The sequence below is a fragment of the Scyliorhinus torazame genome, chromosome 16, assembly GCF_047496885.1.
Source record: "Scyliorhinus torazame isolate Kashiwa2021f chromosome 16, sScyTor2.1, whole genome shotgun sequence".
NCBI classification, from domain to species: domain Eukaryota; kingdom Metazoa; phylum Chordata; class Chondrichthyes; order Carcharhiniformes; family Scyliorhinidae; genus Scyliorhinus; species Scyliorhinus torazame.
Genome location: NC_092722.1, coordinates 81,217,772 through 81,234,915, shown reverse-complemented (window position 1 = coordinate 81,234,915; position 17,144 = coordinate 81,217,772). Strand labels below are relative to the sequence as shown.

General features: G+C 52.6%; 1 protein-coding gene across 1 annotated transcript in view; it reads right to left on the bottom strand.

Annotated features, from left to right (window-relative positions):
* The window catches only part of lpcat3 (lysophosphatidylcholine acyltransferase 3), a 66,052-nt gene extending 50,025 nt beyond the window's left edge, over nucleotides 1–16,027 (bottom strand). The window contains 1 exon segment of the mRNA XM_072478676.1: nucleotides 15,821–16,027. Within this exon segment, the coding sequence (XP_072334777.1) occupies nucleotides 15,821–15,989 (169 nt within the window). The 5' untranslated portion in view covers nucleotides 15,990–16,027.
* Nucleotides 16,028–17,144: the final 1,117 nt, after the last annotated feature.

The window sequence follows — 17,144 nt, the reverse complement described above, 5'->3', positions numbered from 1 at the left end:
AACAAAAGGGCCGCTCCTGTTAGAGGCACAGCCTGAACGTAACAAAGATAAACGGAAACTAAAATACACCACAGTGCAGTTAAAGGGGTCGATAAAGCACTCCAACTCCTGCGGTGCCCACCAGGCACAGAAGGCTCGAGGGTGCCCATGAACGCATGCTCCCTTTTGAGAGACACCCGGTCGTGAATGTAGCCGCGGAAGAGGGACAGACAGTCTGGTTGGATGACCCCCTTGGTCGCCTGCTGCCTGGACCTATAAATGGCAAGCTTCGTCAGGCTCGCCATTTATATTCACCATACCCAGGAGCAGGTTCACAAGGAGGTCCTCCGCCTTCTCTGCACCTCTCCGCACCAGGTGCCCAGAGATCAGAAGCGTGGGGCTGAAGTGTAAACAAAACTTCAACAAAAGAGTCGACAGAAAACTAAAGAGGGTGTAGCCTAAATCACGTTACACAGAGACGGTCCACGGATTCCACAAGACCGCAAAACAGGCAGGCTTCTCAGGAGTCTGTGAACCGATGCAATCGGTGATTGTACGGCAGTGCTGCATGCAAGGGTAAGGAGGTGAAGGGTGTGCAGCAGCAGCCCGTACACAAAACCCCTCCGTGCAGTGCGAAAAGGCATGGAGGGCGTTTCCGTGAGGCGGCTAGGATTGTGGGGCATCAGCCCCCGAGGGAGGTATCAGGGCTTGGGGCTAATGTGGAATTCCATCCGAGCAGGGGTTCACACAGACGGCATACCACTGCACACCTGTGCGCCCTCCAGACCACGAGTGCCATCGGATCTGAGCACGACCGTGTTGCGGTCTCGGATGGCATTAGCTGCAAGCCGGACATCCACTGCCTTGCCCCCAAGCCGGAGTTCCGGGGCGTGGGGTTCTCTAGGCCGACGGGCTCGGGGGTGTCTGGGGCCAATCCCCACCTCGCCATCTTGCGGCCTGATGGTTTTCTGGATCAATATGTTGAGGAGCCAACGAGCGAACAGGCCATCCTAGACTGGGTACTGTGTAATGAGAACGGAATCATTGACAATCTACTTGTGCGAGACCCCATGGGGATGAGCGACCATAATATGATAGCTTTCCAACTTGATGAATTCTAAGTAGTTGATTCTCAGACTAGGGTCCTGAATCTTAACAAAGGAAACTATGATGAAATGAGGCGTAGGTTGGCATTGATCGATTGGGGAATGTTACTTAAAGGGACGAGTGGATAGATTCCTGTCTGGCATATAAGTAAAATGGGAAAGTGGCCAATACATGGCTTACAAAGGCAATTAGGGACAGTATTAGATCCAAGGAAGTAGCATGCAAATTGGCCAAGAAAAACAACAGGTCTAAGGATTGGGAGCAGTTTAGAATTCAGCAAAGGACCAAGGGATTGAATAAGAAGTGGAAAATAGAGAACGAAAGTAAGCTTGCAGGGAACATAAAAACTGACTGTAAAAGTTTCCATAGGTACGTGAAGAGAAAAAGGTTGGTGAAGTCAAATGTCAGTCCCTTACAGTCAGAAAGAGGGGAATGTATAATAGGGGGCAAAGAAATGGCTGAGCAATTAAATGTATACTTTGGTCCTGTCTTCACAAATGAGGATACAAATAAGATACTAGAAATTATGGGAAATGTTAGGTTTAGTGGAGGGGAGGAACTGAGTAGAGAAATAGTGTTGAGGAAATTGATAGGATTGAAGGCGGATAGATCCCCAGAGCCTGATAATCTGGAAATAGTGGATGTATTGGTGGTCATCTTCAGGATTCTATAGACTCTGGAACAGTTCCTGCAGATTGGAGGGTGGCTAATGTAACTCCACTATTTAAAAAAGGGAGGTTGAGAGAAAGCAGGGAATTATAGACCAGTAAACCTGACATCAGTAGTGGGGAAAATTATTGAATCCCATTATCAAAGATGTTATAGCAGAGTACTTAGAAAACAATGGCAGGATCAGACAGAGTCAACATCTATTTATGAAGAGATAATCATGCTCAACAAATCTAATGGAATTCTTTTGAGAATGTAACTAGTAGAATTGATGAAGGGGAGCCAGTGGATGTTGTCTATTTGGACTTTCAGAAAGCTTTTGACTAAGTCCCGCATAAACGATTAGCGTGTAAAATTAAAGCGCATGGGATTAGGGGCCGTGTATTGAGATGGATAGAAAACTGTTTGGCAGACAGGAAACAAAGAGCAGGAATTAATGTTTTTTTGCAAATTGGCAGGCAGTGACTAATGGGGGTACCGCAAGGATCGGTGCTGGGACCCCAGCTATTCACAATATTTATTAATGATTTAGATGAGGGAACAAAATGTCATTTCTCCAAATTTGCAGATGACACCAAGTTGGGTGGGTGGGTGAGCTGAGGAGGATGCAGAGATCCTTCAGTGTGATCTGCACAAGTTGAGCGAGTGGGCAAATGAATGGCAGATGCAGTATCATTTAGAGAAATGCGAGATTATCTACTTTGGTGGCAAAAACGAGAAGGCAGGTTATTATGTGAATGGCCATAAATTAGGAGAGAGGAAGGTGCAACGAGATCTGGGTGTCCTCGTACACCAGTCACTGAAGGTAAGCATGCAGGTGCAGCAGGCGGTACAGAAGGGCAAATGGTATGCTGGCCTGCATTGCGAGAGGTTTCCAGTTTTGAGTACAGGAGCAGGGGTGTCTTGCTGCAATTATACAGGGCCTTAGTGAGGCCACACCTGGAATAGTGTGTGCAGTTTTGGTCTCCTTATCGGAGGGAGGATGTCTTGCTCCAGAGTGCAGGGAAGATTTACCAGACTGATCGTGGGATGGCAGGACTGATGTATGAGGAGTTATTAAATTGGTTAGGATTCTATTCGCTGGAGTTCAGAAGAATGAAGGGGGGGTGGGGATCTCATAGAAACCTACAAAATTCTAACAGGACTGGACAGAGTAGATGCAGGAAGGATGTTCCTGATGGTGGGTGTATTCAGAACCAGGGGTCACAGTCGGAGGGTAACGGGTAAACGATTTAGGACAGAGATGAGGAGAAATGTCTTCACCCAGAGTGGTCGGCCAGTGGAATTTGTTACCACAGGAAGTAGTTGAGTCCAAAACATTGCATGGTTTCAAGAAGCAGTTGGATATAGCACTTTAGGGTGAAGGGATCAAAGGATATGGGGGAAAGCGGGATCAGGGTACTGAGTTGGATGATCAGCCGTGATCATAATGAATGATGGAATGGCCTCCTGGCTCCTATTGTTTCTATTCGTAGGTTACAGACCACAAACTGCAGTGGTAATGTTGGGGAATAGCATTAGACAGGAAATCAGAGATGCAGTGACAAGGAACTTCTATAGCTATGGGTGACTTTAACCTGCATATAGATGGGGTGGGACTCAAATTAGTCACAGGTACAATAGAGGAGGAATTTCTGGAGTGTATACAAGATGGTTTTCTGGACCAGTACGTTGAGGAACCAACAAGGGAACAGGCCATCTTGACTTGGTGTTGTGCAATGAGAAAGGATTAGTTGCAATTTAGTTGTGAGAGAGCCCTTGGGATGAGTGACCATAATATGGTAGAATTCTTTATCAGAGTGAATAGGGAGGGTAGTTCATTCTGAGACCAAGGTCCTGAATCTCAATAAAGGTAACTATGATGGTATGAGGCATGAGCTGGCTATAACGGATTGGGAAATATTACTGAAAGGAAGGACAATGGACAGGCAATGGCAGGAATTCAAGGAATAGGTGAACTTCAGAAGTTGTTTATTCCTATTTGGCGCAAGAGTAGAAAGGGAACTGTGGCCAACCATGGTTTATAAGGGAAATTAGAGATAGTATTGGATTCAAAGAAGAGGCATACAAATTAGCAAGAAAAGCAATAGACCCGAGGATTGGGAACAGTTTAAAATTCAGCAAAGGCAGACCGAGATTGATTAAGATGGGGAAAATACAATTAGAAAGTAAACTAGTGGGGAACATAAAGACTTACTTGTCAAAGTTTCTATAGGTATATAAAAAAAAAAAATAATAAAAACTCATGTAGGCACCTTACAGTCAGAAACAGGGAATTCATAACAGGGAACAAAGAAATGGCTGAGGAACTAAATTCGTACTTCGCTTCGGTCTTCACAAAGGAAGACATGAATAATGTACTGGAGGTCTGAAGTTTTAGTGAGGAGCGGTTCCTATAGATGTGAGGGTAGCGAATATAACCTTGCTATTCAAAAAGGGAGCTAGAGAGAAAACAGGGAACTATAGACCAGTGAGCCCGACATTGGTAGTAGGCTGGAGTCCATTATCAAGGATTTCATAGCACAGCATTTGGAAAGCAATGGTGTAATCCAGTCAAAGTCTCTGGCACTGTTAATTAGAGAGTGCATCACAGCTGTAGAAAAGGAGGTAGACGAGGAGGGGTTGTTTACTGAGTCAGTATGAGTGGAAGTCAGAAACAAGAAAGGAGCAGTCACCTTATTGGGAGCTTTCTATAGACCCCCCAGTAGCAGCACGAGATGGAGGAACAGATTGGACGGCAGATCTTGGAAAGGTGCAGAAGTAACAGAGTTGTTGTCATGGGTGACTTCAACTTCCCTAATATTGACTAGAACCTCCTTAGTGCAAATGGTTTAGGAGCCGATTTTGTCAGGTGTGTCCAGGAAGGATTCCTGACTCAATATGTAGATAGGCCGACTAGGGGGGAGGCCATATTGGATTTGGTGCTCGGCAACGAACCGGGCCAGGTATCAGATGTCTTGGCGGGAGAGCATTTCAGTGACAGTGACTACAACTCCTTGACCTTTACCATAGTCATGGAGAGGGTTAGGAACAGACAGTATGGGAAGGTATTTATTTGGGGGAGGGGAAATTATACTGCTATTAGACAGGAGCTGAGTATAAATTGGGAACAGATGTTCTCAGGGAAATGCACAACAGTAATGTGGGCATATGGGCATTGTTTAAGGAACACTTGCTGCGAGTGCTGGATAGTTTTGTCCCACTGAGACAAGGAAGGAATGGTAAGGTGATGGAGCCTTGGATGACAAGAGAAGTGGAGCTTCTAGTCAAGAGGAAGGAGGAAGCTTATGTATGTTTGAGGAAGCAAGGATCTGGCACGGCTCTAGAGGGTTGCAAGTTAGCCAGGAAGGAACTCAAAAATGGACTGAGGAGAGCTAGAAGGGGGCATGCAAAAGCCCAAGCGGGAGGATTAGGGAAAACCCCAAGGCATTCTACACTTACAGGAGAAATAAGAGGATGATCAGAGTGAGAGTAGGGCCGATCAGGGATAGTGGAGGGAACTTGTTCCTAGAGTCCGAGGACGGAGGGGAGGCCCTAAATGAATATTTTGCTTCAGTATTCACTAGAGCGAGGGACCTTGTTGCTCGTATGAACAGCGTAAACCAGGTTAATAGGCTCGAACATGTTGATATTAAGAAGGAGGATGTGCTGGAAATTTAGAAAATCATCAGGATAGATATAAGTCCCCAGAGCCAGGTGGGACATACCCAAGGTTACTATGGAAAGTGAGGGAGGAGATTGCTGCGTCGTTGGCGATGATCTTGGTGTCCTCACTCTCCACTGGAATAGTACCGGATGATTGGAGGGAGGCGAATGTTCAGAAAGGGAGTAGGGAAATCCCAGGGAATTACAGACCAGTCAGTCTTACATCTGTGGTGAGCAGTGGGGGGGGGGGGGGGGGAGAGAGAGAGAGAGAAGAGATTCTCCAATAATGGGGCTATGTCCCCACTCCAGCGTCAAAACGCGGGCCTTTCATTCTGGACTTTCCTGAAGAAAGACCAGAGTGAGTGATTCTCCAATTTGCAGGGGGCTAGCAGGGCCCCGGAGTACTCCTTGCAGCCGTGCCTGCCAAAACAGGGCCCTGCACTTCAGGTCACCCCGCGTTACATGGCGGACTCACACTGTGGAGCGGCCCCAAAAATATAGCCCCCCCCCCCCGCCCCCGCGATCGGAGCGGTGGCACCTGGTCGCTGGCCTGGCTGTCCGAGAGATCCCCCCCGGTGAACGACCCCCCCAGCCCCCCACCAGGGCAGCCGTGGACTGACTCCGCAGCCGCCTTAGACCGTTCCTGACAGGCAAAACGTGGTTAGAACCACGCCGTCGGGAAATCGGCCAGTTGTTGTCGGAGAATGGCAGAGGGGGCCTCGATCAATGCCTCCCTACCCGCGCCACGTAGACCGCACGCACACGATACACGGTGATTCTCCAGGGACCGGAGAATTGCAGGAGGGCCGTCGCGCTGGTTTTCGGCGTCAACGCCCATTCTCTGCCCCCCCAGTGCCGATTCCGATATGGAGAATTCCGCCCAGGATTTATGATTATTTAGAAAAACATAGTTTGATTATAGATAGTCAGCATGAGTTTGTGAGGGGCAGGTCATGCCTCACAAGCCTCATTGAATTCTTTGAGGATGCAACAAGATACATTGATGAAGGCCGGGCAGTGGATGTGGTGTATGTGGATTTCAGTAAGGCATTTGGTAAGGTTCCCCATGGTAGGCTCATTCAGAAAGTCAGGGGGCATGGGAGACAGGGAAATTTGGCTGTCTGGATACAGAATTGGCTGGCTGAAAGAAAATAGCGATGGTAGTGGATGGAAAGTATTCGGCCTGGAGGTCGGTAACCAGTGGTGTCCCGCAAGGATCTGTTCTGGGACCTCTGCTCTTTGTGGTTTTTATAAATGACTTGGATGAGGAAGTGGAAGGGTGGGTTAGTAAGTTTGCCGATGACAAGAAAGTTGGTCGAGTTGTAGATGGTGTTGAGGGTTGTTGCAGGTTACAACAGGACATTGACAGGATGCAGAGCTGGGCTGAGAAGTGGCAGATGGAGTTCAACTTAGATAAATGTGAAGTGATTCATTTTGGAAGGGCGAATTTGAATGCTGAATACAAGGTTAAAGGCAGGATTCTTGGAAGTGTGGAGGAACAGAGGGATCTTGGGGTCCACGTGCATAGATCCCTCAAAGTTGCCACCCAAGTTGATAGGGTTGTTAAGAGGGCGTATGGTGTGTTGGCTTTCATTAACAGGGGGATTGAGTTTAAGAGCCGCGAGGTTTTGCTGCAGCTTTATAAAACTCCTTTTCGACCATACTTGGAATATTGTGTCCAGTTCTGGTTGCCTCATTATAGGAAGGATGTGGATGCTTTGGAGAGGGTACAGATGAGATTTACCGGGATGCTGCCTGGACTGGACGGCATGTCTTATGAAGAAAGGTTGAGGGAGCTAGGGCTTTTCTCACTGGAGCGATGAAGGAAGAGAGGTGACTTGATAAAGGATAGCCAGAGACTTTTCCCAGGGCGGAAATGGCTGTCACGAGGGGACATAATTTTAAGGTGATTGGAGGAAGGTATAGGGGAGATGTCAGAGGTAGGTTCTTTACACAGAGAGTGGTGGGTGCATGGAATGCACTGCCAGCGGAGGTGGTGGAGTCAGAGTCATTAGGGACATTTAAGCGACTCTTGGACAGGCACACGGACAGCAGTAAATTGAAGGGGTGTAGGTTAGGTTGTTCTTAGATTAGGATAAGTGGTCGGCACAACATCGTGGGCCGAAGGGCCTGTACTGTGCTGTTCTATGTTCTAAAGTCCACATGGATTTATGAAAGGGAAGTCATGCTTGACAAGTCGGCTAGAATTCTCTGAAGCTATAACTAGTCGAGTTGACCAGGGAGAACCGGTGGTTTATTTAGACTTTCAGAAGGCTTTCGGCAAGGTGTCACATAGCAGATTAACATGTAAAGTTAAAGAGTATGGGTTTTACGGGTAGTAACTGGAGATGGATAAAAAGCTGGTGAGACAGGAAGCATAAAGTTGGAATAAATGGGTCTTTTTCTGATTGTCAGGCAGTGACTAGTGGGGCACCGCAGGGATCTGTGTTCGGACCCCAACTGTTCACATTATATATTAATGATTTGGAAGAGGGAACTAAATGTATCATCTCCAAATTTGCAGAAGATACAAAGTTGGGTGGGAGGGTGAGTTGTGAGGAGGATGCAGAGATGCTTCAGTGGGATTTGGACAGGCTGAGTGAGTGGGTACATGCATGGCAGATGCAGTATAATGTGGACAAATGTGAGGTTATCCGCTTCAATAGTAAAAATAGGAAAGAGAGGGAGCGAGACGTGGGGGGGGAGCAAGACGGGGTGGGCGGGGAAAGAGAGGGAGCAAGACAGGGGAAAGAGAGAAGGAACGAGACGGGGAGAGAGAGGGCGAGATGGGGAGGGAGGGGGGGAAGAGAAGAGAGAACGAGATGGGGAAGAGAGGGAGAGAGAGAGAGAGAGAGAGCGAAATGGGGGGGGGGGAAGAGAGGGAGGGGGGAAGAGAGCGAGGGGGGGGGGGGAAGAGAGAGAGAGAGAGAGGGAGAGAGAGAGAGAGAAAGAGCGAGGCGGAGAGAGGGAGCGAGCTGGGAGAGCTTTGCTTCTCGCAAGGGATGAGGGCTTATGGCGCGAAGGCGGGCCATTTTGGTTCACTCGTTCTGGTCTCACTCGTGAGCGGAAATGTCGTCTCGATGTATCGAACCCACGGTCATCATCAGAAAGACCTCACCCACCGCTCACCTACCCTGCCCAGCCTGGTCGGCGTTTCCCAATCATTATAACCCTCCAAGTCATCGGGCAATGGGGTGCTGTTGCAAATTTGGTGACCGTTGCTCGGTCAATCACCTCCGCTCTCTCAGGGAGATATCTGTACACTGACTGGTGTCTCTCAGTCCCCCCCCCCTCTCTCTCTCTCTCTCTCTCTCAGGGAGATATCTGTACACTGACTGGTGTCTCTCAGTCCCTCTCTCTCAGGGAGATATCTGTACACTGACTGGTGTCTCTCAGTCCCCCCTCTCCCTCAGGGAGATATCTGTACACTGACTGGTGTCTCACAGTCCTCTCTCTCTCTCAGAGAATGGGAAAATATGTGTTATCACAGAATTTTGTTTGGGAGCCGCAGCGAGCAAATTGGACTTTCAATCTTTGAACGAGTCCAAGACAACATTAGCATTCGCTGAATCAGCGAGATATCTGTACACTGGTGTCTCTCAATCCCCTTTCTCTCTCAGGGAGATATCTGTACACTGACTAGTGCCTCTCAGTCCTCTCTCTCGCAGGGCGATATCTGTGCACTGACTGGTGTCTCTCAGTCCCCCCTCTCTCTCAGGGTGATATCTGTGCACTGACTGGTGTCTCTCAGTCCCCCCTCTCTCTCAGGGAGATATCTGTACACTGACTGGTGTCTCTCAGTCCTCTCTCTCAGGGAGGTATCTGTACACTGATTGGTGTCACTCAGTCCCCTCTCGCTCTCAGGGAGATATCTGTACACTGACTGATGTCTCTCAGTCTCTCTCTCTCTCTCAGGGAGATATCTCTACACTGACTGTTGTCTCTCAGTCCCCCCTCTCTCAGGGAGATATCTGTACACTGACTGGTGTCTATCCCAGGAAGATATCTGTACATTGGTGTTTCTCAGTCCCCTCTCTCAGGGAGATATCTGTACACTGACTGGTGTCTCTCAGTCCCCTCTCTCGCAGGGAGATATCTGTACACTGACTGGTGTCTTTCAGTCCTCTCTCTCGGAGATATCTGTACACTGACTGGTGTCTCTCAGTCCCTCTCAAGGTGATACCTGTACACGGACTGGTGTCTGTCAGTCCCTCTCAAGGTGATATCTGTACACTGACTGGTGTCTCACAGTCCCCTCTCTCTCTCTCAGGGAGATATCTGTACACTGACTGGTGTCTCTCAGTCCCCTCTCTCTCAGGGAGATATCTATACACTGACAGGTGTCTCTCAGTCCCTCTCAAGGTGATATCTGTACACGGACTGGTGTCTCACAGTCCCCTCACTCTCTCAGGGTGATACCTGTACACGGACTGGTGTCTCTCAGTCCCTCTCAAGGTGATATCTGTACAATGACTGGTGTCTCACAGTCCCCTCTCTCTCAGGGAGATATCTGTACACTGACTGGTGTCTTTCAGTCCTCTCTCTCAGGGAGGCATCTGTACACTGACTGGTGTCTCTCAGTCCCCCCTCTCTCAGGGAGATATCTCTACACTGACTGGTGTCTCTCAGCCCCCCTCTCTCTCAGGGAGATATCTCTACACTGACTGTTGTCTCTCAGTCCCCCCTCTCTCTCAGGGAGATATCTGTACACTGATTGGTGTCTCTCAGTCCCCTCTCTCAGGGAGATATCTGTACACTGACTGGTGTCTCTCAGTCCTCTCTCTCAGGGAGGTATCTGTACACTGACTGGTGTCTCCCAGTCCCCTCTCTCGCAGGGAGATATCTGTACACTGACTGGTGTCTCACAGTCCCTTCTCTCTCAGGGTGATACCTGTACACGGACTGGTGTCTCTCAGTCCCTCTCAGGGAGATATCTGTACACTGACTGGTGTCTCTCAGGGAGATATCTGTACACTGACTGGTGTCTCTCAGTCCCCTCTCTCTCAGGGAGATATCTGTACACTGACTGGTGTCTCTCAGTCCTCTCTCTGAGGGAGTTTGTGTGTGTGTGTGTGTGGGGGGGGGGGGGGCAGCAGACACAGGGGGGGGGGGGGGGGGGAGAACACCCACCATCTGCAAGTTCCCCTCCGAGCCCCACACACACCGTCCCGACTGGGGAATATAATCGGCCGATCCTTCACTGCTCCCAGGAAGTGGCTCCCTAGCAGTGCCATGGGTGTACCTACGGATTCAAGATGGCCTCTCACTCAAGGGGGGAAATTGGGACGGTGAGATAAATGCTGGGGATAACCTTACCACATCCTGTGAACAAATAATTTTGCAGAAAGTGGGACTGAAAAGGTGACGACATTTAACGGACTTATACAAGGGGTGTGTCAACAGTTCAGGAAGGACGCGAGACGAAAGCAGGGTGAATCAGTGATGCAATCACACAGCATTGAGACACACAGGGAGTGTTATCACCGAGATACCCAACATAAACAAGTTCTCACAGCCAGCCTCGAGGGAGAACTGTTCTTTGGGGGATAGTCCTGCCCACAAAGCAGCAACCACGCAGCATGATAACAGCTAACAGCTCGTCCTCTTCCGAACAGCAATGGTTTCCAAATGTTTCGCACAAGGGGGTAACACTGTGCTGCCCCAGGTGCGGCGGGGAGGGGGCGCCGGGCTGCCCCAAGTGCGGCGGGGAGGGGGCGCCGGGCTGCCCCAAGTGCGGCGGGGAGGGGGCGCCGGGCTGCCCCAAGTGCGGCGAGGAGGGGGCGCCGGGTTGCCCCTAGTGCGGCGGGGAGGGGGCGCCGGGCTGCCCCAAGTGCGGCGGGGAGGGGGCGCCGGGCTGCCCCAAGTGCGGCGGGGAGGGGGCGCCGGGCTGCCCCAAGTGCGGCGGGGAGGGGGGCGCCGGGCTGCCCCAAGTGCGGCGGGGAGGGGGCGTCGGGCTGCCCCAAGTGCGGCGGGGAGGGGGCGTCGGGCTGCCCCAAGTGCGGCGGGGAGGGGGCGCCGGGCTGCCCCAAGTGCGGCGGGGAGGGGGCGCCGGGCTGCCCCAAGTGCGGCGGGGAGGGGGCGCCGGGCTGCCCCAAGTGCAGCGGGGAGGGGGCGCCGGGCTGCCCCAAGTGCGGCGGGGAGGGGGCGCCGGGCTGCCCCAAGTGGGGCGGGGAGGGGGCGCCGGGCTGCCCCAAGTGGGGCGGGGAGGGGGCGCCGGGCTGCCCCAAGTGGGGCGGGGAGGGGGCGCCGGGCTGCCCCAAGTGGGGTGGGGAGGGGGCGTCGGGCTGCCCCAAGTGGGGCGGGGAGGGGGCGCCGGGCTGCCCTAGGGGTGGGTGCTGCCCAAGATAGGGGGCACACTCTCCAGCCTGGGCGGTGTTGCCTGGGGGGGGGGGGGGGGGGGAGGCTGGCCAGGCTAACATGGGGTGAGTGTGTGGGGCACCAGGGAAGCGCTGCGCTGTCGGACGCGGAGAGTGTGCAGAGTGGCACAGCAGTTAGCACTGCTGCCTCATATTGTCAGGGACCCGGGTTCAATTCCGGATTGGGTGTCTGTGTGGTGTTTGCACATTCTCCCAGTCTGTTTGGGTTTCCTCTGGGTCTTACCGTTTCTTCCCACTGTCCACAGATGTGCAAGTTAGGTGGACTGGCCATCATCAATTACCCCTTAAATGTCCAAAAAAGACGTGTGGCTTACATTATGGGTCTATTGGGATTGGCAGAGCTTGGTGGCAGTGCTCTTTCAGAGGGTTGGTGCAGACTCTATTTTCCAAATGGCCTCCTTCTGCACTGTAGGGATTCTATGAGGGAGTGCTGCACTGTCCCAGGGTCAGCGCTGAGGGAGGGTTAGTATTGAGGGAGCGCCACACTGTTATCGTTATCCCTCAACACGTTCCTGGTCATCTTCGGAGCATTGTTTCTAGGATCTTAATGTGCGCTGCATCAGGAAATGGCGGACAAGTGCTTGAGAAATGCAACAGTCACTCTCTCGTACTCCTGCCAAGCCTGCAACCCCCGAGCAGCTTATCGGCCTGCTCTTTCCTCCTCCACCACCACGCTATCGGGCTTCCTATCGCTGACTCAACAAACACGTCTCAATTCACCTAGAGTGCACTCCCTGAGGGAGGGGGTTCCACATCCCCTCGCCACTCCCTGTGGGAGCGGGTTCCACATCCCCTCGCCACTCCCTGTGGGAGCGGGTTCCACATCCCCTCGCCACTCCCTGTGGGAGCGGGTTCCACATCCCCTCGCCACTCCCTGTGGGAGCGGGTTCCACATCCCCTCATCACTCCCTGTGGGAGCAAGGTCCACATCACCTCCCCACTCCCTGTGGGAGCGAGATCCACATCACCTCACCACTCCCTGTGGGAGCAGAGTCCACATCCCCTCGCCACTCCCTGTGGGAGCGAGTTCCACATCCCCTCCCCACTCCCTGTGGGAGCGAGTTCCACATCCCCTCCCCACTCCCTGTGGGAGCGAGTTCCGCATCCCCTCCCCACTCCCTGTGGGAGCGAGTTCCACATCCCCTCCCCACTCCCTGTGGGAGCGAGTTCCACATCCCCTCCCCACTCCCTGTGGGAGCAAATTCCGCATCCCCTCACCACTCCCTTTGGGAGCGAGTTCCACTTCCCATCCCCCTCCCTGTGGGAGCGGGTTCCACTTCCCCTCGCCACTCCCTTTGGGAGCAAGTTCCACATCCCCTCACCACTCCCTGTGGGAGCAAGGTCCACATCCCCTCCCCACTCCCTGTGGGAGCAAGGTCCACATCCCCTCCACGTGGGAGCGAGTTCCACATCCCCTCCCCACTCCCTGTGGGAGCGAGTTCCACATCCCCTCCCCACTCCCTGTGGGAGCGAGTTCCACATCCCCTCCCCACTCCCTGTGGGAGCGAGTTCCACATCCCCTCCCCACTCCCTGTGGGAGCGGGTTCCACATCCCCTCCCCACTCCCTGTGGGAGTGGGTTCCACATCCCCTCGCCACTCCCTGTGGGAGTGGGTTCCACATCCCCTCGCCACTCCCTGTGGGAGTGGGTTCCACATCCCCTTCCCCCTCCCTGTGGGTGCGAGTTCCACATCACCTCCCCACTCCCTGTGGGAGCGAGTTCCACATCCCCTCACCACTCCCTTTGGGAGCGAGTTCCACATCCCCTCCCCCCTCCCTGTGGGAGCAAGGTCCACATCACCTCCCCACTCCCTGTGGGAGCAAGGTCCACATCACCTCCCCACTCCCTGTGGGAGCAAGGTCCACATCACCTCCCCACTCCCTGTGGGAGCAAGGTCCACATCACCTCCCCACTCCCTGTGGGAGGAAGGTCCACATCCCCTCGCCACTCAATTTGGGAGCAAGTTCCACCTCCCCTCGCCATTCCCTGTGGGAGCGGGTTCCACATCCCCTCGCCATTCCCTGTGGGAGCGAGTTCCACATCCCCTCCCCACTCCCTGTGGGAGCGTGTTCCACATCCCCTCGCCACTCCCTTTGGGAGCGAGTTCCACATCCCCTCGCCACTCTCTTTGGGAGCGAGTTCCACATCCCCTCACCACTCCCTGTGGGAGCGAGTTCCACATCCCCTCCCCACTCCCTGTGGGAGCGAGTTCCACATCCCCTCACCACTCCCTGTGGGAGCGAGTTTCACATCCCCTCCCCACTCCCTGTGGAAGCGAGTTCCACATCCATTAGGGGGGGCACGGTAGCACAGTCGCTTCACAGCTCCAGGGTCCCAGGTTCGATTCCCGGCTTGTGTCACTGTCTGTGCGGAGTCTGCACGTTCGCCCCGTGTCTGCGTGGGTTTCCTCCGGGTGCTCCGATTTCCTCCCACAGTCCAAAGATGTACAGGTTAGGTGGATTGGCCACGCTAAATTGCCCTTAGTGTCCAAAAAGGATAGGCGGGGTTAATGGGATAGGGTGGAGATGTGGGCTCAGGTAGGGTGCTCTTTCCAAGGGCCGGTGCAGACTGACTGCTGCACTGTAAATTCTATGATCCCCTCCCCCACATTTCCCCAACTCTCTGGATAAAGATGTTTCTCCTGAATTTCCACCATTGGGTTTGTTACCGACTATCTCATGTTGATAGTTCCTCTGCCCGCCTCAGTTCTGGTCTCTCTCACAAGTGGGAACATCTTCTTTCTATCTTCTCTATTGAAACCGCTTTAATCAATTGAACATACAGTGCAGAAGGAGGCCATTCGGCCCATCGAGTCTGCACCAACCCACTTAAGCCCACACTGCCACCCTATCCCCATAAACCCTCCTAACCTTTTTGGTCACTAAGGGCAATTTATCATAGCCAATCCACCTAACCTGCACGTCTTTGGACTGTGGGGGGAAACCGGAGCACCCGGAGGAAACCCACGCAGACACGGGGAGAACATGCAGACTCCATAGAGACAATGGCCCAGCAGGGAATTGAACCGGAGACCCTGGCACAGTGAAGCCACAGTGCTATCCACTTGTGCTACCATGCTGCAATCTCAAACATCTCCCCCCCCAACCACCCATCCAAAGCCTTTCCTTTTCCAGAGAACAGCCCCTCCACATCATTCAATATTTCCCAAGTTAAAAATAACCCTCAGTCCACAACTATGCACAATGCTCCAAATGTGGTCTGAGAGATATGGAGAACAGAACGGAGTATGGTCTAACTAAGTAAGAAGTCTTACAACACCAGGTTAAAGTCCAACAGGTTTGTTTCAAACACTAGCTTTCGGAGCACTGCTCCTTCCTCGTCTGAGGTGTTGTAAGACTCCTTACTGTGCTCACCCCAGTCCAACGACGGCATCGCCACATCAGGCCTAATTAAGAGATACAGAGAACAGAACTGTGCACGGTGCTCAGAGTGTGGTCTAACTGAGACATACAGAGACTGGAACTGCACACGGTGCTCCAAATGTGCTCTAACCAAGGGATACAGAAACTAGAACAGTGCACAGTGCTCGGAGTGCAGTCTAACTGAGACATAGAGAGACTGGAACTCATACAATTGTCTGAATGTGCTCTAACTAGCACAGTGGCAGACATGATCCATTGTTTTGGTGCCCTTGTGATACTTGACAGCATTTAATAATAGCTTATTGTCACAAGTAGTCTTCAATGAAGTTACTGTGAAAAGCCCCTAGTCGCCACATTCCGGCACCTGTTCAGGAGGCTGGAACAGGAATTGAACCCATGCTGCTGGTCTTGTTCTGCATTGCAAGCCAGCTGCCTTCACCCACTGTGCTAAACCACTTGTGCTACCGTGCTGTCAGGCATTTATCAAGTAATTCACTCCAGAGGGTGGGTTTGTTGACAGGAGGTGGGCCCACCACCCGGGAATGGCGTTGCCCTTTTAAGAGGATTTTTAGAGGCATTGCCCTTTTAAGAGTCCTCTCCAGCCCCGCCCGCCCTGGGATTGAGGGGTTACGACGGCGCGGCGCCCTCCCCCCGGCTCACCTAAAACGATGGAGATGAAGAGCTTGAGAGCGTCCTGCGAGGTGCCGAGGTGCGCGGCGGCCGCCTCCAGGCTCCAGTCGCCGGTAGAGGGGTGAAGGGCCCCCTGAAGCCCGGCTTCAGCAGGCGTCACCTCCTCCACTACCGCCATTAGCCCCAGCGCCACCCCCATTGTGGAATGAGAGGGAGCGGAGCCCTTAGCAACCAGCACCCCGCACCAAGCGCCGCGCCGATTGGCTCCCGGCGCTGGGGGCGGGGCAGGGTGGGGCCGACTCCTCCCGTTCACTCTGTGACGTGCTGCAACCCGCAGACTCCGACCCCTCTCCTGGCACCGACTCCACCAATTCCCTTTGAGAGATGTAAAAAGACGCTGAGTCCGCCCACTCCCTTGTGACGTGGCAAGGGGCTGACTCCTTCCTCCCACCGTCGCGGGAAAGGGGCAGGTCCACTTCTCGACGTCCTGAGGTTACTCCAGTTCAGTGCCTTAAAGGAGCGTGTTCCCTGAAACAATCACAGCCCGGTTCCCTTAAAGTGTTTCGGTGCAACATCGTGGGCCGAAGGGCCTGTACTGCGCTGTATTGTTCTATGTTCTATGTGACCCTGTCTCCTTAACCAATCACAGCCCAGTTCTCCGACGACAACCTTGTCTCCTTAATGTGGAGATGCCGGCGTTGGACTGGGGTGAGCACAGTACGAAGTCTTGCAACACCAGGGTAAAGTCCAACAGGTTTGTTTCGATGTCACTAGCTTTCGGAGCTTGTCTCCTTAACCAATTGCATTCCAGTTCTCTTAAAGTGACCTTGTCCCCTGATCCAATTGCATCCTGGCTTTCTTAAAGCAACCTTGTCTCCTTAAATCACCACAGACTGGTTCTCTTAAAGCGACCTTGTCTCCTGAAGCAATCACAGTCCAGTTCTCCTAAAGCGACCTTATCCCCTGGGCCAGTTGCAACCTGGACCTCTTAAAGCGACCTTGTCCCTGGGCCAATTGCAGTCTGGTTCTCTTAAAGCGATTTTGTCCCCTAAACCAATTGCAGTCCAGTTCTCTTAAAGCGATCTTTGCCCCTGAACCAATCGCAGACTGGTTCTCTTAAAGCGACCTTTGAAATGAAATGAAATGAAATGAAAAAATGAAATGAAAATCGCTTATTGTCACAAGTAGGCTTCAAATGAAGTTACTGTGAAAAGCCCTTAGTCGCCACATTCCGGCACCTGTTCGGGGAGGCTGTTACGGGAATCGAACCGTGCTGCTGGCCTACCTTGGTCTGCTTTCAAAGCCAGCGATTTAGCCCTGTGCTAAACAGCCCCTTTTCCCCGTACCAATCACA